Genomic DNA, 27968 nt, shown 5'->3' on the forward strand with positions numbered 1-27968 from the left:
GGAACTTGGGGATCCTAAATTATCTGAGGCTATTGCTATTGCAAAATCTTTAGAGCAGTCTGAGAAATGGATGCTCACTGTTAAAAAACAGAGTATAAACAAATCGGAATCTTCTGACAAAGTTTGTTTGGTTAAACATAAGGATGGGCATGTTAATGAAAATGTACATTCTACTTTAAATGTTAACAGGTTGAATAATCCAGTGAATTTTAAGGGGTTTGACAAATCTGTGATATGTTATAAATGTGGCAGTAGAACGCATGTTGCTTCATATGCTGGTTGCCCTGCTATTAATAGTGCTGGAAGTGTGGGAGATTAGGACATTTCTCAACAGTATGTAGGGACGTCAGGAAATGTGTTCAAAATCCAAAAAGTAAAGTAGCCTTTGTTACTGAGGAGTCATCAAAAGTTTGCAGTTGTGCTTGTGATGGTGGGGATAATTGTGCTATAAAAAATAAGGGGTTTGTGGTTTATGTTAGTGAAGAGATTTCTATGGTTGAGGATTCGGTTGATTCTCAAGTCATTAAGAAACCCATTTGTGAAATGTTTGTTTTGGAGGTAAGTCTTAACCTAATGGCTGACTCAGGTTCGCCCTGGACGATTATTACTAAGGAATATTTTGATGAGCGTTTGAGACAGTTGTTAAACTTCTCAGACATCCTTCCATCTGAAATTTGTGCTGTGAGTTTCAATGGTTCAAGGGTAGAGATGTTAGGTTATTTTGTAGTGAATATTACTTTCAAAACCAGGTGTGTTGAGGTTAAACTGTATGTGGCAGTTAAAGGTGTGAATGTGATTGGTTGGAAGGATCAATGGAAATTTGGGATTATACTTAATCCTCATGCAAAAGATCCTGTTATGCTTGATGAAACTTTTGAGGTTGGGAATATTTCCTCTTTTGTTAATGATAAAGGGACTGATTTAATAAAATCAGAATGTAAGGTAGTCTTTTCAGACAAGTTGGGTATGATTCGAAATTATTCCCATAAAATTAAACTTAAATCTGGGGTTGTTCCGGTAAAACAAAGGTTAAGGGGTGTACCTATTAATGTTAGGGAAGATCTAAAAAAAACATTAGATGAATTGGTTTTAGGAAAAATCATTGAACCTATAGATTCTGCGGAATGGGTTTCTCCCATTGTTTTAGTTAGAAAACCTGATACATTTTTGAGAATGTGTGTGGACCTCAGGGCTCTCAATTTGGCTATAATTGTGGACTGCCATCCTCTTCCAAACATAAATGAGGTAGTTTTGATGCTGGAGGGTGCCAATATTTTTTCCACTCTCGATTTAAGATCGGCTTATCACCAAATTCCTCTTACTGATGATTCAAAATGCCTCACAGCTTTTATTACCCCTCAGGACCTTTTCCAATATACAAGAATGCCGTTTGGGTTAGCTTCGGTGGCCTCGGTATTTCAAAGAGTTATGTATAATATTTTTAGAGATGTGGATCATTTTGTTAAGTGTTTTCAAGATGATATTTTAATTTTTTCTAGTAATAATGAAGAACATGTGCTACATTTGCGTTGTGTCTGTGAGAAATTGAGAGAGAGTGGTTTGACTTTAAAGTCTAGTAAATGCAAATTATTCCAATCTTCGGTTGAATATCTGGGTCACACATTGTCAGGGGATGGTGTTGTACCTAAAAGATCGAATGTAGATGGTATAAGTGAAGCTCCTCCTCCCACTAATAGAGATCAGTTACTGTCGTTTGCAGGTATGTGCGAATATTATAGTAAATTTGTCAACAATTTTGCAACCAAGATGGAACCCCTCAGGAAGCTCTTAGACAAGGCAATTCTTTTGTTTGGGGGAATGAACAACAATCGGCTTTTGAGCTTAGATATCTTGCATGCTCCAAACCTTAGACCTTCCTGTTTCAACAAAATGTGTGTAATCACGGTTGACGCCAGTATGTATGGTATTGGTTCTGTGTTGTCTCAAATGTCTGGTAAGGAGGAGTGGAATGTGTGTTTCGCATCTCGCACCCTTAATGGAACTGAGCGTAGATATGTGGTCATAGAAAAAGAGCTTTTAGCTTGTGTGTCGGCGATTGAACATTTCAGCAATTTTATTTGGGGCAGTAAATTTGTATTGAGAACGGATCACAAGCTGTTAGTAAATATTCTTTCTAGAGGTGGAGGGTGGAATTCCACGGCACGTATTTCCAGGTTAATTTCTAGACTTCAGGAGTATTCTTTCACTCCTGAGTATGTTCCAGGAAAAAAAAATGTGGTTGCGGATTTTATGTCTCGTCATCCTTGTTTAACTGCAGGTAGCAACATTTTGGATGATACTGAGGTTGTTATTTGTTTACAAGATATTTTATCAACCTCTTTTGATGAAATTTCTGAGGAAATGTGGGAATCTGCAGATAACCAAGATCTTACATTACAGACCATCAAAAAATATATTTTAGAGGGTTGGCCTGATAAGAAGCATTTGAGAGAAGATTTTATGCCAATGTTCAATGTTCTTATTGAACTAGAACTTGAGAACAATTTGGTTTTCAAATCTGGTAAATGTGTACCCCCTTTTGCCATGCAAAATATGATTTTGGATTTGGCACATAAATCTCATCCAGGAATGTCGGCCATGAAAAGGTTAATAAGGAATTATTTCTGGTGGCCGGGTTTAGATCGTATGGTTGATTACAAAGTAAGAGAGTGTACTGTTTGCATGGGAAATGACAAAATGCTAAAAGTCAGTGTTCCCCCTTTGAAGATTACCTCATGGCCTACTGTTCCCTGGAAAAAATTAGCGTTTGATATCTCTGGTCTATTTTTGTGTCTTCCAAGTGATTCTCGTTATGCTTTTGTACTTGTGGAGTACCATTCTAAATGGTTAGAAGTTAAGTTTGTTTCTTCTGCCTCAACTAATATGGTGGTAGAGTTTTTTAAAGAAGTCTTTTCCAGAGAGGGTTGTCCTTCGACTATTGTCACTGATAATGGGGTTCAACTTACTTAATTTGAAATGGAGAATTTCTTTAAATTACATAGTATTAAACATCATACTGTGTCTTTTTATGAACCTCATGAAAACGGATTACTGGAACGTTTTAATAGGGTTTTGAAAGGGTTCATTGCTGAAGTTTGTAAGTCGGGTAGTGATTGGAAAACCATTTTGAGAGAAAAACTTTGGTTTTATAGAATTACTCCCCATTCGACCACATAAGTTAGTCCATTCCGCCTTCTCAAGAGCCGTGATCCTGCTTCAACTGTTTGTCCTTGGTGGTTCAGAGATAAGTGTTCAAATAAATCTTTTTCAAGGGAATTAGTTAAACAGGCTGCTCAGAAGGTTGAAAATAAAGAAGCAAAAACTAAATTGTGGTATGATAATAAATGGAATGTCAGAACTCCAAATGTTGCAGTGGGAGATTTAGTTAGGATTAAAAGACCTGGTTTGATAACAAAATGTTCTGATAAGTTTGGCAAGCCAATGAAAGTGGAAAGAGTGTTTAGTAATAGAGTTATAACCCAAGATGGCAAGTTATGGAACATCAAACGTGTTGCTAAATGTCCCAGTGTTCATCATACTATGAATTCCTGTTCACAACAAGCAGCAAAGGATTCGATTGCGTCTAGAGTCAAGATGTCTTTTTGACCAAGATATGTTCCCAGGAAATTTGATGACTATGTTTCATAACCTGTTATTGTTTATTTCTGTTTAATGAAAGGAGATGTGTTACATCTTCATTCACATGTTAATTCACACTGTATACCTTTAAGTTCCTTTTGGTATGCTTTGAGTGTTCTTTAGAACACCTCTGGCTGCTAGGCATCAGGTCAGTTATTCTGTTCCTGTATGCCAAGAAGCTGCATTCTCTGTTGCTGTGCTGCTGTGAAAAAAAACCTCATAAAGCTTCAAGTTGTTCTTTTTGAATTTATAACAATGTCACTGCACATATTTAACATATTCTGTACACAGCTGACTGATCCATGTTCCCTGCGGGCCATTAAAAGGCATGAATGCACAGGAATCAGTAACGCTACAGTTTGCTAAGTGAAGTTCAAAGGTCAATCCCACATTAAACCCCATGTTCTCCAGCAGCCTGGCTGCTGCAGTGGTTGTTGCCTAACACTTTTACCACAAATGCTGCATGGCTTGAAAGATGGCGCGTGCCTGTGTTCCAGCAAAGACAATCTCGCGCCCTGAAGTGGCTTTGAAGGTGTAACAACGTCTCAGAGATATCCCCCCAATGCAGAGCTCTTGACCTCTCCAAGTACCTGCAGAGGCTTCATTGGTTCCGAAAATAAATAAAGTAGAAATCCTCTTTCTTGATATTGGACACGAGTGCTACCTCATCTCTATCACAAATAAATTACATAACCCCCCCCCCCCCCAACACAGCAGCGCCGTTCCAAGATCAGTTTTTAAAAAAAAAGATTTAGCCAGAGGAGGAGGTTTTGGTTGTAAGTTGACCTTAAATCAAGCACTGTGGTTATCTTTCGAGAACACAAAAGTGAGTTAAGTGGTAGAACCCGGCCCCAGTGCGCACAGCTATGAGGAATCATAGGCCCAGAGTTTAACCTCTTCTCTTAGGTAAATGCTTGTAAATTTATAAGCGCTGTACTGGAAGCTCTATATGTGAAACCACTTCTTGTGCAAAGAAAGCGTAGGGGCCAACCATTGAGGAAATGTGTGAGTCTAGGCACTAGATCAGGCCGGTTATGCCACAAAATGAGGGTTTACCTTGATGAAGTGAGTTTGAGATAAACGAAAGTTATGTTTGGATCGGATGCATAATTATGCTGAAAAAAATGCTATGCATAGGTAACTATGGAGAATAACCGCTGGAGGGCGCTCCATACTCGCAGCACTACTAGGAGTTAACGGCTGAAATTGTATGTACCTCAGGCGCCCAAAGTCATTTTAAATGCACTTGTTTTTTGTTCCCACGTAAATGTAAATTTATTTGTAAACATTGACTGTATGTGTGGTTAGATTAATTCACATGATTTTGTAAATAAAGTTCTGTGGTCCACAGTTTTTCATCCAAACGACCCCCTGTGTTATGAGTATGCTGATGTCGGGGATGTTTCTCGAGGCGCCTGTGCTTCTGCATGTAACCGCAAGCTGGTGGCCGGCGGGTAGCACTTTGAAAAGCCCCTTACTAAAATCAAGCAAGCAGCACATGCGCTGCTATAGGCTTGACCTAAAAAGGTGCAGAGAGTCAATGCAGACACCACTTATTCTACATATGTAGTAGTGTGAATAGTGTTAATACATTAAAAATATTGAATGAATAGATATTAATAAAACAAATTTCGTCCCGTGCCCTGCATCACAAAATGTGATGCAGGGGAAATTCGTTTTATTAATTTGATTGTTTACTTACCTGCAATCATCCATATTCCGGTGTTTATCACCCACCACCCTGCGCCTCCCCCGCCCCGCCTGCCTGCTCCACCGCAACTCCCTCCACGGGCCGCGGATGATTATCTGTGTAACTACGAGAGTAAAACTAGCTTGATCCAGGAAGTTCTCTGCGGTGTGTTTGTGCATAGCCAATTTTCACTTAATTAATGGAGGACAAATTGTGGATTTCTCAAGCACAGAATGGTGCTTTCTATATAGGCCTCGTGATTCAGGTGGGTGTCTTATAAAGTTATGTGTATGTGAGGCTGTAGTACATTTATGCTACTTTTCTTTGACTGCTTTTCAGATATATGTAGGTATGGTGCATGACAGTGTCTTTCATTTGGTAGTGAATGATTGAAAGGAATGCTATTGTTTAGGTTTCTTTAAGACTCCTACAAATTACAACAATTACATTTAAAACAGAGCTGCCATTTTGGTTGCGCCTATGCGTGTAAAACAGTCTCTAAACCAGGCTTCACCAACGAGTAGCTTGTGAGCTACTGGTAGCTCTTCAGCTACCCACAAGTAGCTTCCATGTGTACATCCGAGGCTTACACATTAAAATGTTTTCGTTGGTTGAATAGTGTGCATTAGAGATACAATTGTGTGCACTTTCAGAACTCAGGTGCTGGTGCTTGTGGAGACTTATTACTAATATTAACTTGGTGCCAGGGGTATTGCAGCTTGGGCAGTTATATACTACCCATGTAGAAGCCTTCACTGTTGACAAAACATTGTTTACACTAATTGAGGAAACCCTGCCTGATGCTCTGAGGTGGTCACTGTTGGACATCTTTCATATGGTGACTACTAATGCAATCTTTCCTGGTGTTTTCAAAAATATTAGTAGCCCAGGATGGTTTTTACTGGAAATTAGTAGCTATTTCAACGGAGAAGGTTGAAGACCCCTGCTCTAAACTATCCTCCAAGAGCCTAATGGGCAAGCTCAAGAATTCTGCACTATGCTCAACAGTTTTTTGTGAGGTGCCCTAGGGAGCGGAATCGAGTAGCCTTTGAAATTGTTCTTATGCCTTCTGCCCTGAAGACAGGGTTTAATTACTTCTTCTGAGCGTCAAGCAAAAACTGGGCAGACTATGTGTTGGATAAACTTCTTGAATGTTTTGCAAACCATGCATTATTTGTAGTTTTGTGGCTCAATTTTGCGGGAGCCATCCAATTGCTTGAAGGAGAGATACAAGAGTCTAAATGCAGGAAGAGCTTCTTCTCCGGCGGGTTCCTTTTGTAATCAAGAAATGGTTGTCTTACTAAGGAGTAAGGTTCGATGGAATAGTTATAATTTGTATGTATTGTTGTTGTGCTAATGTTGGTGATATAATGCAAAGTTCTTACTTCTTATTTTCTCAGCAGACTTAGACAGCTCTGGTCATTTTCTTTAATTAAATTGAAGAGAGATGGCATGTTGCCTGTTGTCAGCAGGTTTGTGATGGTATTTCCAGATAACAGCATGTTGGAGTCTGGATTGGTCAATTCATTCCTAATGTATGCTTTTACATGTTCATCCCTGCCAATCCTTAACTTATTTAATGAGCACCAGGGCAGACAGGGGAGTGAGGTCCAGCTCTAGTCCTAGGCAGCATTGCTGTGTGGAATTCCTCAAGTTTAGCAATCCCCTAATGCAGTTTAAAAAGACCCTTTCAACCTTTTAATAATCTTGTGATTTCATTAGCGATCCATACAAACGGCTAGATCTATTATTGTCTTTGTTAAGACTATGTCTGGGCCATATGTCCCTCCTCTATATAATACTGAAAACCACTGGCATAACGAAACTTGAGGGGTCCCCCCTGCAAGGTACGTGGAGGGGGGCCTGCTGCACTAAATCGGGAGCTCCCAGGCCAGAGTACTGTGGTGAGGGCCCCCCCTTGAGTTGGGGGACCCCCACACACCGCAGGGGCTGCGGTGGCCTGTGCTACGCTACTACTGCAAACATTTGTATGGCTCCCATTGTGCTTGGGTTTCTACCTCACAGCTTCTCTATGTGGAGATTCAGGTGTAAGTGTTTGCCTCACATGAGCCGGATGTGTGTAATATTAAACCTGCACTATCTCGGTGATGCCAATGATCCAAGTAAATTTTTTACTCCGACCGACATTTTGTATCCAGTCGAGAATAGCTGATGAAGGAATGCCCTGGCTCGCAGCCTATGGGTATCTTGGGGTAACAGATGTGTCTCTTGAAGGAGGCAAATGTGTGCGTCAGAATTTTCTAGGAACAAAAGGATGGCCCGTCTATTAGTCGGGTTATTAACACCATTGACGTTTAGCAAGAATATTTTATGGGTCGCAGCGATAGGGAAAGTTTACAGGCGTGCCAGGTATAACTAAAATGCCATAACCGGACATGGACCATGGTCGTTAATGAATGAAAGCCTGTCAGGTAGACGGGAGACATCCTGGCTATGGTAATCTCAATGCGGAGGGCTTGCGCTATAGGGAGTAGAGAGCCTACTAAACCCCAAACCAAAACACATACAGATAAACATGAAACTTTGAACATTTGTATACTCCTGGTTGGTCAACACCATGGAAAGGCGTAAGATGTCAGCAGGATCCACCCTGCCTTCCTGCACCGCCCAGGCCTCATGCAATGATAACCAGGGAGCATTAAATCACAAGCTTCCGCAACGGACCCACCAACCCATCAAATCTTCATGGCCAAACTCCACCTAGTCTGCATTGGCTGTCTCTTCTCCAAGGGAGGCAATAACTGCCTGCCTCTCTTTTGCAATAGTTTCAGGGTCTGGTCGGAGATGAAGCGGGTATCGGCCAACCCCCTTCCAACCCTCGGTTCCGGATGGATGTCGTCTAGAACCTTTTTGTGTAGCTACATTCAGATCATCATCAGTTAGGCTGAGCTGCTTTTTGACATCCTGCAGTGAGCGAATCTGAACCATCCCATTTGAAGATTAAACAGAAGGGGTGACCCCAGTGGTAAGAGAGGTCTTCAGATCGCAGGTGGGAGGTGATCTGTTCAAACTCTCTTCTTTTCTTAGGGTAGATGCATCTAGATCTTGAAAAAGCAGAGGCTTGATTGATCAAAATTTGAGAGGGTGTTTATCTTGGTCTTCTTGGAGGATCCTATTTTAAGGACACCCGTGAGTATGTTGGGGGGAGCTGTTGCTGTTCTTCTCGGGCCTACCCGGTGTGTTCTGTCCAGCTTAATCCGCTGTTCTGGTGGGGCTCCTCGGATGAAGCAAAAGAGTTCCTCCATGAGAGCTTCGATGTCCTGCCCTTAGGACCCCTGTGGAACAGCTTGGATCCGTATGTTGCTCCTCCGGGAACGGTTATCGAGGTCTCCCGCGTGCGTTTGAGTCTGCTTGTTGATCCCGCAGGCGGATAACCTCTTGTTGGAGCTGTTCTATTTACTCATCTCTTGTTGTAGCCTGCGCCTCTAGTGTATCCATGCTGTCGTCCATAGAGTCCAAGTCCCTCCGCATTTCCCTTAGTCCCTGTGTTATCTCTTTTGTCATGGTATGGAGGTCATCTTTCAGAGAGGCAACTAGAGACTCCAGGAAGGCACGTGTGACCGGGCTTTCAGCATCCGATGCCTCCGTGTCCGTGGGACTACCAGCAGAAGAAGGGAGAGTCTCAGAGCCCCAGACACCAGACCTGAGGAGAAGGTCTTTTTATGATAGATGCCATCTCGATTATTACTATGCTGTATCCAGGCTCAGAGGGTGTGACGATGAGCTCAGCCGGGCCAGGTGAGTGATCACTATTCTATAGCTTCTGCCCTGTTGCTACTGGTGGCCCATTCAGTGTGGGTTGTGTTGTGGCCCTACGACCAGACTCTTAAAGTGTGGGACTTTTGCCGCTCCGTTGCCTGAACTGGACTTCTACTGCAGCAAGGTCTGAAAGTGTGTCAGAATCACTTGCTCCACACATGTTGGCCTTACGCGGACTCTGTTGCAGCTCACTTGTGGCCTGGCCCTCACTTAATATTAGGGAGGGAGGGGGGTACTGCACTAATCTTGCCCGGGTCTTCCTATTTGTCTCAGGGATCTGGCGCTGCTTCCAGAGATTAGTCTCAGCCCGGGACTAGCTCTGCCAATTACGGGCACCACTAGTGGCCGAGCTCACCGGTCTTGTAGGTCTCTTTGTGATGTCTCCGCAGGGGGCAGGTTACAGAGGAGGGGGCGAGCACCGCTCATCTCTCTAGCACCCGTGCCCGGCCCCTCTCCGTCCCAACCCCTCCGTCTGGCAGGTTCCCAGGTCTTTTACCGGGGGAGTGCACCGCAGTCTCGCCAGCCCGAACTTAGGCCTCACCTGCGGATCCACCACCTTGCAGTTCTCGCTGTCTCTAGATGGGCAGGGTTGTTCAGTCCTTGATCCCGTGATAGAGAGCAGGGCTTCCTCGTCGATCGGTCAACCGGGGGTGTCACTCCATGCTGTGGTCTCCGTTGTAGCCCGGGCCTTCTGGTCATTGCAGGGGGGGAGAGGGAGGGAAGGGAGGCAACCTGAATGCCAATCACCTCCTTCATTTGCTGCTGGCACAGCACCTCCGCCGCTTGGGTCTCCCTGTTCTGCTTCACACTCCCTCTAGTGGCCTCTCAACTCGCTTCTCGCAGGCTGCCCGCTAGCATGCCTCACAATCGGATCTCTTGCTCCAGGTCTCTCAACTGCCGTCAGTCCGGCAGCGGTTGGCGATCCCCCGGGTGCAGCCTTGACTCAATCAGGTGCGATCACCTTAGGCTCACCTTAGGCAGGCCCCGAGCCACTCGGCCGCCTGCTGCTTGCCATCACAGTTCAGGGAGAGCTGTATTCAGGGAAACGTCCGCTCTCGGGTGCAGGACAGACGGTGCTTCTGAAAACCCTTCCTGATTAGGTCTGCTGTCCGGTGTTACTTGGCGCAGGTGGAGCACAGTTCTGCCTTGCTCCCGGTGTGCTTTACATGAGTATATGCCGAAGCCTAGGTGGTTAAGTGGAGAAGCAAGTATCTGTTCTGATACCATAAGGCCTCCATTTTCAAGGTGTTTGTCTTAACTGAGTTCCTTTAACAACTGAGTATATAATGCTATGGCGTGTGATCACACTCTGACCAGTTGACTATACTGATTTGGCAGTGTTTTTGTTTTGCCAATTGAGTGGCTTTGGGGTTGTGTTGGACACATGATTTCGAGGAGGCCCTGTCAAATGTATGCTATCTGAATATTAATATTTGTGGATGAAATCTTGAATAGCAGCGTGAAATAGTGATGCATCATCAATGACCTTTTCTTCCAATTCTTTTTCTGCCTGCCTCATGCCGTTAAATGAGGAATGGAGGGGATGCCAACCTTGTATATCATCAAACATTTGAAAGGGGTTCTTGTTTTTGTCACTACGGGACACATGTACGAAGCCCTTTTGTGGTCGCAAACAGGCTAATTCGCAGAACTGACCCATTTACAAATGCAAAAAGGCATTTTCAAACGTACAAACCCCTAATTGCAATTTGGTAAGCTATTATCCAATCGCAGTTTGGGTTTACAAATTAGTATTTGGAAGGGGCATGCTTAGGGCATATTGTTATGTAGCAATATTTAGCGATCGAAATTCAGTCACAAAAAGTCTACTCTAAAAAATGAAACTTAAAAGTTTTATTTTTTTATTTTTAAATGCATCTTGGTTTCCTTCAAGGAAAACAGGGTGTGTTTTTTTTAAAAAGTGGCTTTATTTGAAAGCAATCACAGACATGCTGGTCTGCGACCCCAGTAGGCCACCATCCCTGTGATGTTTGCTATTCTATTGGGTTGCAAAGTGAGACCTATCTTAATAATATTCGTGAGGTTGGTCTACTTGGAACCCACTGGGAACCAAACAAAGTGTAAAACACACTTTTGTATATTAGTGTTTGGGATTACCAAAAAGCAAATCACAAAAACTCAATGTTTGGTAATCACAAACACTAAGCTTCTTAATTGTAGCCCTTCATCTCAAAACTGTGTCAATTCATGCCAATAACTTGAACGTCACACAAAATGCAGTAGATTGATAGGCTAAATATACTTCACAATAAGGAATTATTTGTATCTATGTGATATTTGTAAACTTATACCACTTGCTGAGTAACTTACATCATTTGAGTCATCTTGATTGGACTGTTGTGTATTCTTGCCTACAGGACTGTGTAATAATGCAGATATCCAAAAACTCAAAGCATGCTAAGTATCTCATCTATTCTCCTTACAGATTGATCCAACCACAGGCATGGTGATCAACCTCACGGATTTTAAAGAGTACCTGGAGGTAAATAAAGTCATGTGTTTGTTATATCATGGTCTTAGCTAGTTTAACGAAAGCAAAGGTAGATTTAAGGCTCTGAATCAGATAATTGCAAGACACACACATTGCACGGGGATACTTTTTTTTCTTGCAAAAACACTTCAAGTAGAAGCAAGCTTCCTTCTTTTTACCAGCTGAGCAAGTTCTGTATGCTACTGTTGATTGTTCTCGACTCATGGATGAAGACTTGGCTAATGTGCTTCATTCAGAGATCCAATCAGGGCTAAGCACTCAAGATGCACAAATAACTTTAGGGCATATTATCAAGGACCGGTGTTAAAATTATCGACCTTTTATCGGCAGGAAACTGCCGATAATATGGCGATAATGGGCTTGATAATACGCCCTTGTTAATTCCCATAGAAGCCCATGTTCTGATGTTAACATGGGCTTCTATGGGAATTACCAAGGACGTATTATCAAGCCCATTATCGCCAATTTTATCAGCAGTTTCCTGCCAAAAAACAGCGATAATTTTAACACCGGTCCATGATAATATGCCCCTTTGTCTCTTACCTGTGTAAAGTGGTAATTTCTGGATTAGCCTGCAATCTCCAGTTACATAGGGGTGGTGAAACGAGAACAACAAGGCTGAACCCAATACAATAGTGTCTTAAGGGCAAACAACCAAGATTTGCCAGAACCCCAACACTGTTAAAATACATTGGGCGATCTTATCATGTCTAGAAGTGGGAGAACATTTTGAAATATTCTTCTCTCTTCAAATATTGGAACTCCACTTGGGAATAATTAATTACAATGTACAAAGAACTTGTGGGGCAGTTGTGATATTCTGAAGAATGGTTTTAAGCAGATGAGACAGTCTTCATTTCAAATCACAAATAGTGTGAAATGCACAATTTTGGTATGCACTTCTGTAAAGTATATTTTAGAAGGCAGAGGTTTTCATTATCTGTAATATGTCTCCCTTTGTCTTCCACGTACCACAAGAAAGCCATTTTAGAACCTTGTGACCACAAGAACCTGGATAAAGACGTACCATATTTTGCTGACACCACAAGGTATGCGATCTTTTTGCCTACAAAGAAATGTACAGTCGTAGAAATTACATGTTTTGACACCAAATAATTCAGGAGAATTAAATACAAATTTCAATCAAGGAAGAGGATCTCACTATTAAAGATTATGTTTTACCCAATCACATTGCTCCAGCTATGCAAAGAAAAGATAGCTGCTTCCATCTACAACACAGATCAAGTCACGTGCTTTTGGCCTATCAGACACAGGTTTCAATTAATAACCGTGGGAATATTACACCTTTCAACCCACATTTCAGACCTAAACTCAACTCCTATCATAACACTAATACTTTCCCTTTCTAATCCCCATGACATTCCCAACAGTTACATTTCCCTATGGAAAACAGTAACAATCAATATTCCAAACCTGTAAACTGTCCTTCCCTTTACCTTTAAAGTGAACCTAAAAAAATTCCAACTTTAATCATTCCACTGGACATAAATGCTCCTTTCGCCCTAACCCTAAGACCAACCACAACCTTACAGTACCTCGTCCCTAAATGTGCGCATACACATTAACATGCTATTGAATCTAAACACAATCACAATCACTAATCACTGCCATTATCCTAGCTCAGACCTTTATAGCAGCATTAATCTTAACTCAAGTTATGATCCTAATCCCTAACCTTCACCCTACGTAGAAGAAATCCTAGCCATAACTCTAGCTGTCACCTTAACCGTCATGTCTTAATCAGAAATAAAGGAAATAAGATTGCAAGTGTTTAGTTATTCAAACTAAACTATTGTTCTAAATGTTGAGCATTCAATACTTAGTCTGCATTGTTCTTACTTTTGACACAATGTGATATCAGGAGTTCAACTGCCATTAGGTCTAGACGATCAGTGGAGTTTTGTGGCTACTTCACACATATGACCATTATAACTTTGAGAGCACAGAGAATATGAGAGAACATTATATGAGTAACTGTTTGCACTCTCCCTGCTACAAACCAATTCATAAAAAAGCAAATGTACCCCACATCAGCCTCTCAATTTATGAAAACCAGACATCTACCATTTCATTCATTTTCTAGATAACTTGTGTCCCAATAGTTAGAGGGTGGACCCTGGAGGAGGCTTTCGCCCAAAAATAAAAGGATGGCCTCACACACCCCCTGGATATCATGCTTCCTCATTGGCCATCCTGCGATCCCAGATAATTCTCTAGTGGGGTGCAGCCCTCATTATACTCAGAAGGACTATTAAAGGATGTTTCTGAGGATCAGGCATCCTAAAGATTAAAAACCCAGTTCACCTGCCCCTTTATATTTGGTTGTTTAATAATGGGTGGTGTAGGGGTGATTCAAAGTAAACTTTGGACACTTGAAACACCATTATGTGGCCTGTGTCCTATTTAGGTTGACATATTTCAGCCCAATAGAGTCCCAAACAAGGATCCAAGGCTTTCGTCATAAGATCTTAAATTATGATATCATTACATATTTCTTTGTTATTTTCTATGTATTTTTCCTGACTCATAGTGCTTAAAAATCCCTAAACTGAATGAATTATGCTAATAATACTGATGAATTATGGCCCATTCATTTGGGAAATAATATTGATCCAGTTTTGTAAATGATACTGTATCCAAACATGTGGTGTTCATACAGTGCTGGCCATGACTAGCTTTCAGAACAAGCTAGTATTCCACTCAAGTCTATGATTCTGGTGCAAAAGTGGTGCACAAACAATAAATACTGAGTTTCATGCCCTGATGCATGAAAGATGAATGACAACAATGAAGATCTTTCCATGTACTGGCAGCACATTGGTGCCATGATGTGCCTCTTTGGAAACCTACTTTCATTATCTCTGTAAAGTTGTATTCTTGATTGGTAATGATTACAACAACTTTCCAATGCACCATAGCAACTGTCATTGTAACAGTGAATGAGTAAAGTCGGACACATTTCAGCAGTGGTAGTTGGTGAATTTTGAAAGTGGTGGAGTACAATGCCTTCTTCAAATGAAACTAAGAAAGATAATCGAGTGAGCATGAATTCTTCTCTGAGGTTCAAGTGCGGAGGCTTCCCGGTATGAGAATGCTTGTCATGAAAAGAAAAAATTGTAAATTTTACAGCTCATTGGCGATGGTGGCCAGACATTAAAAAACTGCAATCGACCACACGCAACATCATCATCCCTTGTTGTGAACGAATATTGGGCATATATATATATATATATATATATACATATATATATATATATATGTATATATATATATATATATATATATATATATATTTCCTATAAAAAAAAACACAGGTTTCAGGGACGTTATAGTTAGTTGGACATTTCACTCATGCAAAACCAGAGTAATTCGGCAGTTATAGTTAATTCAGCTAACCCCACAATGCACTGCTGATGACGTCACATATTACATCGTTCATGACATGGTCATTGACATCGCTGATGACATCACTGATGACATCTCAAATGACATCACTGATGATATCATCCAGTAACTGTCTGTTTCTGTAAAGTTTAAATATGTTTTAAATATATATAGGCCATGTCTGAACTGGGGTGGTTTGGAGTGCAAAAAAACGATGGATTTAGGCCCAGATCTCTGTACTGGGGTGAATGTATGACATTGTTCTGCATTCTGTCCATCAACTGTTCTTTTTGCATTTGTTACCTCGAGTAGGATGGGTATGCTCAGACGTGAGTCCCATGCTCTCCACACCACTGAAGTCAAGCTATCCTGGCTGAAGACGGCTGATAGCCAGAAACCGGTCCTAGGGTGCTTGATTCCGGTCCAGGAAAGACATGGCTTGGCAGTTTGGGCTGGACTGTTCCCATGAGGCACAGGGTCAAGGCAGATTTGCCTATGGCCATGTCTGAACTGGGGTGGTGTGGAGTGCAACAAAACGATGGATTTACCCAGATCTCTGTACTGGGGTGAATGTATGACATTGTACTGCATTCTGTCCATCAACTGTTGTTTTTGCATTTATCAACCCGAGTGGGATGGGTATGCTCAGACGTGAGTCCCATGCTCTCCACACCACTGGAGTCAAGCTATCCTGGCTGAAGACGGCTGATAGCCAGAAACCGGTCCTAGGGTGCTTGATTCCGGTCCAGGAAAGACATGGCTTGGCAGTTCGGGCTGGACTGTTCCCATGAGGCACAGGGTCAAGGCTGATTTGCATATGGCCATGTCTGAACTGGGGTGGTGTGGAGTGCAACAAAACAATGGATTTACCCAGATCTCTGTACTGGGGTGAATGTATGACATTGTTCTGCATTCTGTCCATCAACTGCTGTTTTTGCATTTGTCACCCCGAATGGGATGGGTATGCTCAGATGTGAGTCCCATGCTCTCCACACCACTGGAGTCAAGCTATCCTGGCTGAAGACGGCTGATAGCCAGAAACCGGTCCTAGGATGCTTGATTCCGGTCCAGGAAAGACATGTCTTGGCAGTTCGGTCTGGACAGTTCCCATGAGGCACAGTGTCAAGGCTGTTTTGCATATGGCCATGTCTGAACTGGAGTGGTGTGGAGTGCAAAAAACGATGGATTTAGGCCCAGATCTCTGTACTGGGGTGAATGTATGACATTTTTCTGCATTCTGTCCATCAACTGTTGTTTTTGCATTCGTCACCCCGAGTGGGATGGGTATGCTCAGATGTGAGTCCCATGCTCTCCACACCACTGGAGTCAAGCTATCCTGGCTGAAGACGGCTGATAGCCAGAAACCGGTCCTAGGATGCTTGATTCCGGTCCAGGAAAGACATGGCTTGGCAGTTCGGGCTGGACTGTTGCCATGAGGCACAGGGTCAAGGCTGATTTGCATATGGCCATGTCTGAACTGGGGTGGTGTGGAGTGCAAAAAAATGGTGGATTTAGGCCCAGATCTCTGTACTGGGGTGAATGTATGACATTGTTCTGCATTCTGTCCATCAACTGTTGTTTTTAAATATATATAGGCCAAGGTGTATTTAAGAATGAGTGGGTGCATGAGTGTCTGAATGGATGATTTAGTAGGTGTGTGACTGACTGTATAAATGAGTGATTAAATGTTTCTTACTGAATGCATGGGTTAGAGACTGATATAGACATTCACACAGTTTAGTTTGTCAGCTGGTGTGTAAGCGGTTGCATGGGTTGGTGAGTAGCTAAATGAGGGTCTATATGGGTTATTGACTGGTTGTCTGAGTATCTGTATGGGTGCCTGAGAGTCTGTGTGGGTGGGTGGGAGGGTTTGACTCTGTGCATAGATGTGTGAGTGGGTAATTCTGGATGGGTGGATCTGTGAAGGGTTGTATGGGTGGGTGAGTGTGTATATGGGTCTGTTGGTGAGTGAATGATGTCTCATTGGTACACTTGTGAGTAACTGCATATGTGAAAGGCAATATATGATAGTGTTGGAGTATATCAATGACTATATGTGGTAGTGAGTGATTGTGAGAGTGGCTGTATGGATGAGTGTGTGCTTGTATTAGTTATTGTATAAGAGTGTAAGTATGTGTTAGTATATGTTTGAATAAGTGAGGTGGCGTGTGTATAACTGTATAGGTGAGTAAATGTATAGATATGTGAGTGCATATGATAGTACCGTATTGATAGTTGACTGCATGTATGAGTCCTTGAATGGGTGAATGAGTTAATGTGTATGTAGACCTAGGAATTAGTGAGTGGGTAGGTAGTAACTGCTATTGGAGTGTCTATGGTTTCGAAAATGGTAGACTGTATTTTTAGAGTGGATGTATCAAAGGTTATATGAGGGTATGAGGAGGTGCATCAGATTATCACATGGATGATGTCATCAGTGATGTCATTTGACATTTCATCAGTGATATCACTGACCATGTCATGAATTATGTAATATGTGACATCATCAGCAGTGCATTGCGGGGGCACGAGTTATAGTTAGCTGAACTAACTATAACGGCCGAATTTCTCTGTTTTTTTGGGAGTGAAATGTCCAACTAACTATAACGTCCCTGAAACCTGTGTTTTTTTTCAGTGAATTTCTGAGGTTTTTGAAATGCTAATTTCTAACTATAACGTCCCTGAAACCTGTGTTTTTTTCAGTGAATTTCATAGGTTTTTTTAAATGCTAATTTCTAACTATGCCTCTAGAGGTAGGACATGTGCAGAAGGAGGAAGAAAGGAGCAGAAAGAAGCAAGAAATGTGCACAAAGAACCAACAGAGGAGCAGAAAGAGGCCTTGTTGCAAAGTCAAACTGTGCCCCTAACTTTTTGCTGACGGGTTCTGGTGGTAAATGACTCTAACTAACCAGGAACGGAGCCAGTGCTATGCTGAAAGACACTTAAAATACAGTGAAAATACCTACATACACTAGGGTACACTATGGGTTGGGGACCCCTGTGATTGGCATGACCTTCTCTGTATGGCCCTAGTACATAATAGGGCACAGGGATTAAAACTACCTCTAACTAAGAGGTACAGAAGGCGGCAAGAGAAGTGCAGAAAGAACCAAGAGAAGTGCTGAAAGAAGCAACAGAGATGCAAATCGAGGCATGAGGAATGCAGAAAGAAGTAAGAGAAGTGCAGAAAGAAACAACAGAAGTGCTGAAAGTGGCACAAAGGGAGCAGAAAGAGTCAAGAGAAGTTCAGAAAGAAGAAACAGTGGTACAAAAAGAAAGAGGCTAGAGAGTTGCACAAAGAGGGAAAACGGGTGCAGAAAGAAGCAACAGAGGTGTAGAAAGAAGCAAGAAAAGTACAGAAAGAGGCAAGGGAGATACAGAAAAGAAAGGTACAGGAAGAGGGAAGCAGAAAGATACAACAGGGTTGCAGAAAAAGCAAGACAGATGCAGAAAGAAGCATGAAAAGTGCAGAATGAAGCAACAGGGGTGCAGAAAGAGGCAAGAGAAGTGTAGAAAGGAACAAGTGAGGTGCAGAAAGAGCCAACAAAGGTGTCGAAAGAGGCGAGAGAAGTGCACAAAGAGGCAAGAGAGGTACATAAATAGACAACAGGGGTGCAGAAAGAAGCAAGATAGGTGCAAAAAGAAACATGGAAAGTGCAGAATGAAGCAACAGGGGTGCAGAAAGAGGTAAGAAAAGTGTAGAAAGGAGCATGTGAGGTGAAGACAGAAGCAAGAAAAGTGCTGTAAGAGGCAAGTGAGATGCAAAAACCGGCAGGAAAGGTTCAGAAATAGAGAAGACGAGTGGAGAAAAGACAACAGGGGTGCAGAAAGAAGCAAATGAGGTACAGAAATGCGGTGATACCAGAGAGAGGAAATCCGCCTCCCTCATCTCCCTTTCTCATACCCAATGCCAAATATCCACGGAAGTCCACTGGCTGGTGCTTGGGCTCGAGCAGGTCATGCCCCCTCCATCAAAATTGCACACAAAGGCTCCATTTTAACGGGGGCCCCCAACCTTGCAGGGCGGGCTCTGCGTGCAGGAATGGAGATCCTATTTCTCGAAATTTCGCCAAAAAGGATTGCAGACCCACACCACCGACTTGTATTCAGGCAGGCTTTATTCGTCAAAATGGCATCATTACTTTCCACTCATTTATCTCCTTACGCGTTTCAATGGGTTTCCGTCTTGTTCACAGATGAGTGATATTAGTGTCCAACTGGTCACATGGCCTCTATGGTAACTACAGGCCCCAGAATGCATCACAACAGTTTATACACCTCGTGCATGGTGGAAAAGTTAATTAGTGCAGCTCAATAGCGTTATTTCAGCACAAATGTCCCGAAAATCAGGTGTGCATTTAAAATCAAAAGCAAAGTGCATATGATGCCAAAGCCTTATTTGTGCTTGAAATGCGGTGATACCAGAGAGAGGAAAACCGCCTCCCTCATCTTCCTTTCTCATACCCAATGCCAAATATCCACGGAAGTCCATTGGCTGGTGCTTGGGCTCGAGCAGGTCATGCCCCGTCCATCAAAATTACACACGAAGGCTCCATTTTACCGGGGGCCCCCCAACTTGCAGGGCGGGCTCTGCATGCAGGAATGGAGATCCTGTTACTCGGAATTCAGCCACAAAGGATTGCAGAGCCACACCACCAACTTCTATTCAGGCAGACTTTATACGTCAAAATGGCATCATTACTTTCCACTCATTTATCTCCTTACGCGTTTCAACAGGTTTCCGTCTTGTACACTCCCACTCCCACTCTCAAATGTTACAATTAGGAAATCAAATATAAACTTTCAAATAAAAAAAAAAAAACAAAGGTTACAGTGGCCTTATGCATAGGAAATTACAGTATGAATCCATAGCCATTCACTGAAAAAAAACAAAGGTTACTCTGACATTTTAGTTAAGAATTGTTATTTAAAAACATAGAAATTCAGTGTAAAAACAAAGGTTACAGGGACGGTATAGTTAATGCTTTGATCACTAAAGCCATGTTAAGGCAATTAATATGTCATTGTGACTAGCTGCAAGGTCATCAGATCCCCTGGATCTTTTTCCTCTCCTGTCTTGAGAGCATGGCTCAGCCTATAATTCTTCGACTAATAGTTCACTGCATATTGTTGTGTAGGGACCAGCAGATTTACTGTAGAAGTCTGAGCACAGTCTTAGTGAAGCACCACCACCATGATGTCATCCTCCTTCAGTGTGAGATTAAGCTTTATTTTCTGAAAGCTCAAGTGTTTAGATTATGGCAACAAATATCACTGTGCTAACAGATGCTTCTTAAATTTATGTCCTCTCATAAAGCGCTTCACTCAGTGCTCTTTTTTTAGTTTTACCTAGCAATGGTCTTGAAAGCATGTCTATAGAAGCCTCATCCTGTTTTAAAGAACGATTAGGAGCTGTATCAGGAAAATATTCAGAACCCAAGTGCAGGCGCAGAAAGGCTTTATGTACTACTTTTGCTGAAATTATACCTCCTACATTGTGTACATTAACTTAGAAGGTTTGTAAGTTAGTGTATGAAATATGAAAGAGGAAAACACTGCCCTATGTTTCCTAGTATGTGCTTAAGACAGCGCAGTTTCAGCAAAAACAGGTGCACGTTCATGATACATTCCAAGAATCTCCAAGTTCAACATTCATTCCTAAATCCTCCATGTCAAAATACATATTGGAGCTTATTGTGCAGAAACAAGGCATGCCACTTGGCAACATCACCCATATGAACCAGTTACAAATAATTGAATGGATATTTTTTGAGCAGTGATCATTCTTTCAGGTGAAATAGACAATGACTAGAACATTGCACGCTACATAGAAATGAGATGCCTTTTGCAACAATCAGGAACGCATGCCCAGAGCTATTATCAAATAAACAAAGGACCACATGCTTAGCTGTCATTGTGTTGGCTTTCAAATAAATGCATAATCTCATAGTGTGATTCCTAGAATGTTATAAAAGGCTTTTCAGGCTCCCTAAGCACACACGAAACGCCCTGATTCGGCTTTAGTTTGGCCTGGTTCACCAAAAATATTAATGCAGGAGCACATTGGTAAACTTCTGGTTTAAGACAGTAAAGAGGTATTGAGAACCGTATTTGAGGGGGCACCAAACCCATGGCATAAGTACTGTCTGGAGACAGTGGCTGCGTTGGGCTTAACCACAGCATCCTGGTCCCAAGAGGAACTAAACTATCCAACAATAAAGAGGGCGCTAAATAATCAAACCCCCCAGATATCAAGGAATGAAGATATAGCTAATCTCAAGGACATCGGAGGGTTGGTCGGCCTTACTAAAGCATATGAGTCGCACAAAATTCAGCCATATATGAACAACCATCTAGGAAGGAAGTGCTTTTATTTTAAAGGTTTTATATAGCGCTAGCTGGACCCAAGAGTATCAGAGCGCTTTACAGGATTTGGTTAAATATAAAGACAGACCAAACTAAGTACAATTGATAAAATAAGGTAAGGCAGTTGAATTTTAAGAATGATTTAACTTAGGAAGTTCAAAATCATATAGCAAATTGAAGATAGATCAGGAAGACAGAGAATAATTAAATAGTATGTCAGTAGATGGAAAAAGGCGAGAGATTTAGGTAAAATTGTTGAAGGGAGAGATGAGGTGAATTATAGGTAGAGGGGGGCCTGTATAAGCAGTGAATAGAGGAGGAGTTCATGGCCAGAGACAGTAAGTATAATTAAGAACCCCAATATTTGTTGAGAAGGAGCAGCTTGAGTTTTTTTTTAAAGCAGGGGTAGAATGGGTTACAATGTAGATCTTTGGGAAGAGTATTCCAGATAGAAGGGGAATTACCAGAGAATGAGCGAGATTGAGTTGCTTTCTTTTTTAGCAGAGGAGGGACTAGGACAAGAGTGTAAGTGCTCCTCAATGTTCTAGAACACCCAGCTTTTTGGAGGTTGTCAGAGAGGTGAGAAGGGTTATTTTGGTAAAGGGTGTGATGCAGGCAATCTTGTAGGTGGATATGCCTTCGATGGGAAGCCATTTGAGGCTTTTGATAACAGGGGAGATGTGATCGTATTGCTTACAGTCAGAAATAATCCTGGTAGCGAGGTTCAGAACGGATTTGATAGGGGCTAGGTGGACTTTAGGGGTGCCAGCAAGAGTGGCATTGCCATAATCAATTCTAGACAGGACCAGTGATTGTACAACTGATTTAAAGTCCTCTGCTGGAATGAAGGGTTTAATTTTTTTAAGGTGATGTAGTGGGAAGAGAGCACCTTTTGCCGAGTTTTGTATATGGGGAGTAAGATTGAGGTTCTGATCGACGCTAATGTCGAGAGATTTGACCAAGTTGGAGATGGCGAGAGAGCAGTTGAGAGCTTTAATGTACGTGATCCAGTGTTGAATTGGCAGCCAGTTGTTCTTGGGAGAGACTAGGATGATTTCTGTTTTTTTGGGGTTTAATTTGAGGTGGTTTTGATGGAACCACAATTGAATCTTGGTCAGGGCATCGTTAAGATGTAAGATGTTGTCGTGGGATTTGATCTTATAGTATAGCTGTGTGTCATCGGCATAGAGGTGATAACTGATTTTTGATTGTTTAAGAATAAGGGTGAGGGGTTCCATGAAGAGGTTGAAAAGTGTTGGAGAAAGGATAGAGCCATGTGGAACACCCATGGAGACAGGTTGAGGTTTAGAAAGGCAATCGCTGACTTTAATTTGTTGAGTTCTATTTTGGAAATAAGATGTGAACCACTTGAGAACATCACCGTCAAAGCCAAAACGGTCTTTGAGAATATTGAGTAAGGTGGCATGGTTAACAGAATCAAAGGCAGCAGAGAGGTCAAGAAGAATGAGGAGGTAAGATTCGCCTTTGTCGAGGGAACGATGTATGTCATCAGTAATTGTTAGCATTGCTGTTTCCATGCTGCATCCCTTTCTAAAACCTGATTGGAAAACGTCTAAGAGGTTGAATGTGTCAATGTGTTTGTCCAACTGTATCAGGACACATTTTTTGAGGGCTTTGGATAGGAAGGGAAGGTTGGAGATAGATCGCAGGTTGTTTAAGTCGTTGGGATCAGCCGCTGTATTTTTGATGATGGGGTAATTTGGACTAGTTGGAGGGAAGCATGAACAATTCGAGTGGCAAAGGAAGAGTTGATGATATTGGTCCAAAGTGGGGCGATGATGTGTTTTAGTTCTTGTACCAAATGAGCAGGAAGAGGATCTCTGGTATGCGAGGATGGTTTAAGCTTGGTGATGATGTTGAGAACATCATTTTCTGATACTGGACAAAAATCACTCCATGAAGCGTTGTTTTTAGCTGGGGTTCGGAAGGGTAAGGTTCATAGTGGATGATAGAGAGGGAGAGTTGAGAGGGATCATGGGGGGGAGGGAAGTGGAAGAAGGCACAGGGGGAATGTTAAGGAGAGGGTGATGATTATGTGGTGGGGGAGTTAGGGCGAAGGATTGATCAATCTTGGTGATATTATCAGAAAAGAAGCTAGCAATTTCTTCACACCTCTCAACTGTAGCTAGTAATTTTTTGGGGGGCTGAGGTAGTTTGGTTTTTGACAATGTTAAAGAGTTCCCTAGGATGATTTCGAACATGATCAAGTTGAGAACGGAGGAAGGAAGCTTTTTGGTTAAAGATGTGTTGTTTGTAGTTGGCTCTAGCAGCTCTGAGGAGGGCAAGATTCAAGGTGGATGTATGGTTCCTTCAAAAGCGTTCAGTCTGCCTGAGAGCTCGTCTCTCTTTGTTTAGGTCAGAATTGAACATAGTTTTGGACAGGATAGTTTTTGGGAGTTTTATTTTAGCAGGGGTAATTTGGTCAAGGACTTCGAGGATAGAATTATTGTATTGTTCAACAAGACTAGTGGTACTTTGGGAGAGAGGGGAGAGCTGTCGTCGAGCTTTCATTGAAGATTCCAACTCGCCTGGAGGAATAAGGTGAAGATTTTGGGTTGAAAGAAATGTAATGGGCACGCATAGCCCCCCTGCCAATAAAGGATTTAAACCCGGGCTGGAAATCGTTGAGCACTATAACCAGATGCAAATTGTACAAATATAGTGCAGCATTATTGGTACACATAATATGTTGCTGCCCTGCCTTGCTGCACCATCAAATTTTCAAAACCAATGTTTTTAAGGCACGGGCTCATGCATTGGCGCAGTGTCCCTTCTCCAGTCCTGCACAGAGCCCTCGGATTGTGCCAAATTGGGCAAATTCGAGATTGTGACTTGAATGGTCCTAATTGAAAACAGCACAGAAGAAAATTGTGCGGTTGAGACTCCTGTAGTAACAGAAAGAGATGAACTGTGAGGATCCCCTCTAGAAAAGGATCGCATGGCCCCACAAAACCCACAACTCATTAAGTGGCTTCTTTTGAAGAACATATAAGGAACAGGGACCTTTCTAAACATAATTTTAAACCAATGTATTTTAGGGTAAACCCACTTTTTACAAATGGTCTGCGACCGATGTTCAAATGATATTTTTTATTTTTATTTAATATTTGATATATGTATTATAATGGTGTGAGATACATATTTATACAAAAAGTTTGACAGCGTAATTCATTTTGCAATGATTTAAAGTAATTATGCAAATAAAATCATTCATTCAGATTCATAGAATGTAAAAAAAACCTAATTCATTTTATGAACTCCACACTTAACTATCCAAGGCCTGGTGCAGATCATGAAGCTTTACTACTTTTGCTGCTGATTCATGTAGCAGCAGAATTTGTCACCAAAGGACCTACAGCTGAGATTTTGCAAAGTAATTCCTTAGCAAGTTTCTATTCTATGATCAAGTAGAATAGGTATAGATCAAGATTAGACAGTTATGATTAGCCCAATCCCTTCTTGGTATCTTGATACAAGGAGCAGGACAGTGTGACACTTGGTATCAATACCAAAGCACCAAGCACCCCTCAATATATACCTTTTATCTTAAAGAAGATCTTCATTCAGCCAATGTTTGACCTTTTACGAAGAACTGAGTAGCCGAAATGTGTGTTAGATGCAGCCAATAACCTTCTGTCTGCTGTAACCAAATATTAATGAGAAGCAAACATATCTCCATGCACTCACATCCTTCCCATGGGATGAGGCTGGACTGCTAGAAAGAGGAGTATGCTTGGAAATCAACCAGACATGGAAGTGAGAGAATTAGTGCCATGTTACACAAAGAGGAAATTCAAAGAAAAAGTACATGGAAGAGAGTAAAGATCTAAGTATAAGGAACATAGAATTGACAATAAGCATGAAAGATGGAAGGAAGGAAATAAAAGAAAAGCTATTTTTAATTGTTGGAAAATTACTGTCCTCATAACTTGTACAAAGCAGGAAAGAGCAAACACTAATTTATATTGATACACAACAAACAGAAACTGAAAACAGAAACAGCCCAGGCATCCTAATTGACTTCATTTTTCTATCCAGCGCATTGAAAGTAGATTTGCATCTTTATTTCATAACTTACATTTTATATAATGGACATGTTGAAGAAAAAGCAGCTTTTACAATTTTCCCAATCATGGGTAAGAGACAGCAGAGCAAGGCAAACCATGTAGGTGATCAATTAGATAGAGATCATGTGATCAGACACTAGAGAGATGTCTCATGATACTTCTTATACCTAGGAGACAAAATGTTAAGTAAGACACGGAGGGGCATATTTACAAGCCCCTATTGCCATGACAACATAATTTTTAGTGACATTGTGGTGGTGATAGGGGCTTTGCCTGGTTTACAAGGCAGTGTTAAGCCACTTAACGTGGCTTAATGCTGCCTTGTAAATAGGGCACCCTTTCCACCTGTACTTAGCGTGAAAGGGGAGGGCAATGGGTGCTGCTGTCGGTGTTCCACCGCAACACCGATTGATTTTGACACTTCCCCCTATTTTCAAGGGTGGTGTAAATAGGAGGCAGCGCCAAAATAAAGACCAGGGAAAACCTGGTCTTAACCAGGTGAAATGAGGAGAAATGCTTTTTTTCTCCTCGTTTTTGCTATTTCCATGTGTGCTGCATTGTGCAGCACACATGGAAACAGCAAAACGACAATGATTGTTTATGTACAGGAAGGTCTCCCTTCCTGCACATAGACAATCATTAAAAAATACATTTTAGAACTTCTATGTGTGCTGCATTAAGCAGCACACATAAAAGTAACAAAACGCTATATAAAGATTGTTTCTGAAGCATAAAGGAACTGAAAAAGCACCCTCCAAAGGAGTCACAACACCCAACACAGTAGTGGATAGTGGTTCACAAAACAAAACATGTCCAAATTGTGCTTTTACCCAAACTAATTGGATAAATCCAAATATATATGCATTCCCACAAAGAACACTGTCCTCTTTTCATTTGAAGTTTGTTTATTTTGGAAAGAAACACAGCCTCCAGAAAGAACGCAGCCAACACGTGTTTCGTCAATCTTGACTAATTCAAGGCAGGTAAATCGGAACATAATCGAAATGATGTAGATTTTTCCAAAGTGTCGTCACCATCCCAGATTTCCAAATGTGTATCCACTGTTGTAAACCTGGGGTGCTGCACATACTACGGTTAGACAAAATTGGTCTAAATATCATCTTGTGATCAGTATCTAAATGTGGTGCCCCTTCGTAAGGCGACATTCACAGTCAAAGAGCCGCTTAATCAATCAGGTGCCCAGTTAGGCTTCAGAGAAGTAGTCCATGAAAAGCTCCCTTGTCGCCTAATCCCGAGAACGCCAAGAAAGCACAAGAGGCAGCCCAATTCCACTCCCCAGTTTGTGGAAACAGATATATTTGGATGAATTCATTTAATTTGGGTGTAAGCACAATTTGGACAATCTGGGACTTTGGAGTATATTGACTCATAGAGAATTTAAATTTATAAGAATGATATAATGTATTTTGTTTTGTGAACCACTATCCACTACTGTGCTGGGTGTTTTTAGTTCCTTTATGTTTTATGTCAGACACACTAACTTTGTTAATGTGGAGGTGCAACCTAGGGTATTAAGGTATATAGAACGAGAACACTTCAATTAAAAATGAGGATGATGCGGAAACATTAATCACTCTATACGTGTAGGAAAATGAGGATGACTGAAAAGAAGTAGTTGCAGGGTTCATCTTGAATGAAATTATATTTCACACATTTTACAGAAATGGGAGTAACTTTAGAACTAAATTTACATTCACTTCAAACACGGCTAATGATACGGTTGACATATTTCAGGATTTAGTTGCCAAAGTCTTAAACCAGCTACAGAGGAGAACTATAAGTAAAAGGACGCAAATCTCACAACATCTTGGACACTGAAAATCCAGCAATTGCAAGAGGACAAACATTGTTACAAAGCCCCCTGATAAAGGGGAAATTATAATACTGTGGATAAATGATTGTATATTAAAGAGTCTGAGTTACAGTTACATGAGAATAACTGTTACTTTCCTCTCAGTTGGGACAAGTTTAGAGCAAGTGTTAGAACATTCAATGAGGTCTTAGACTTCAAAGATGACAGTCTAATTTAGGGGTGCATGGAACTCCCAAAGTTGTACTACGCAGAATTCCGTGGAGTTACATAAAACTCCTGCAGATCCCGCTGACTTCAGCCAACCCCTAATTATCACATTTCCCTTCCAAGGAATAATGCTTAAGTCATACTGTGCCTGATTCACAGAACTAACTTAAGACAAAATTCTAAACTTACTACCATTTTGGTATTCACAGAAGGCACTTACTCATTTTGGTATTCACAGAAGTCATTTAGGAGTCCTAAAGTTAGGAGTCATATTTTACTACTCCTAAACTGAGAGAAATACTAACTTTAAGACTTTTGGTATTCACAGAAGTCAGTTAGAAGTCCTAAAGTTAGGAGTCCTAACTTTGATACTCCTAAACTGAGAAAAAGCCTAACTTTAAGACTTTTGGTATTCACAGAAGGCATTTAGGAGTCCTAAAGTTGAGA

The 27968-nt window shown here is 41.5% G+C and overlaps 1 protein-coding gene across 1 annotated transcript in view; it reads left to right on the plus strand.

Moving 5' to 3' along the window:
* LOC144825073 (6-pyruvoyl tetrahydrobiopterin synthase-like) overlaps nucleotides 1-27968 on the plus strand; it is a 148864-nt gene that overhangs the window by 115100 nt on the left and 5796 nt on the right. The window contains exons 4-5 of the mRNA XM_078683979.1: nucleotides 11556-11612; nucleotides 12600-12670. Coding sequence (XP_078540105.1) covers nucleotides 11556-11612; nucleotides 12600-12670 — 128 coding nt within the window. The remainder of the gene's footprint in view (nucleotides 1-11555; nucleotides 11613-12599; nucleotides 12671-27968) is intronic.

The sequence above is a fragment of the Lissotriton helveticus genome, chromosome 3_1 (genome assembly GCF_964261635.1).
Source record: "Lissotriton helveticus chromosome 3_1, aLisHel1.1, whole genome shotgun sequence".
In the NCBI taxonomy this organism is placed as follows: domain Eukaryota; kingdom Metazoa; phylum Chordata; class Amphibia; order Caudata; family Salamandridae; genus Lissotriton; species Lissotriton helveticus.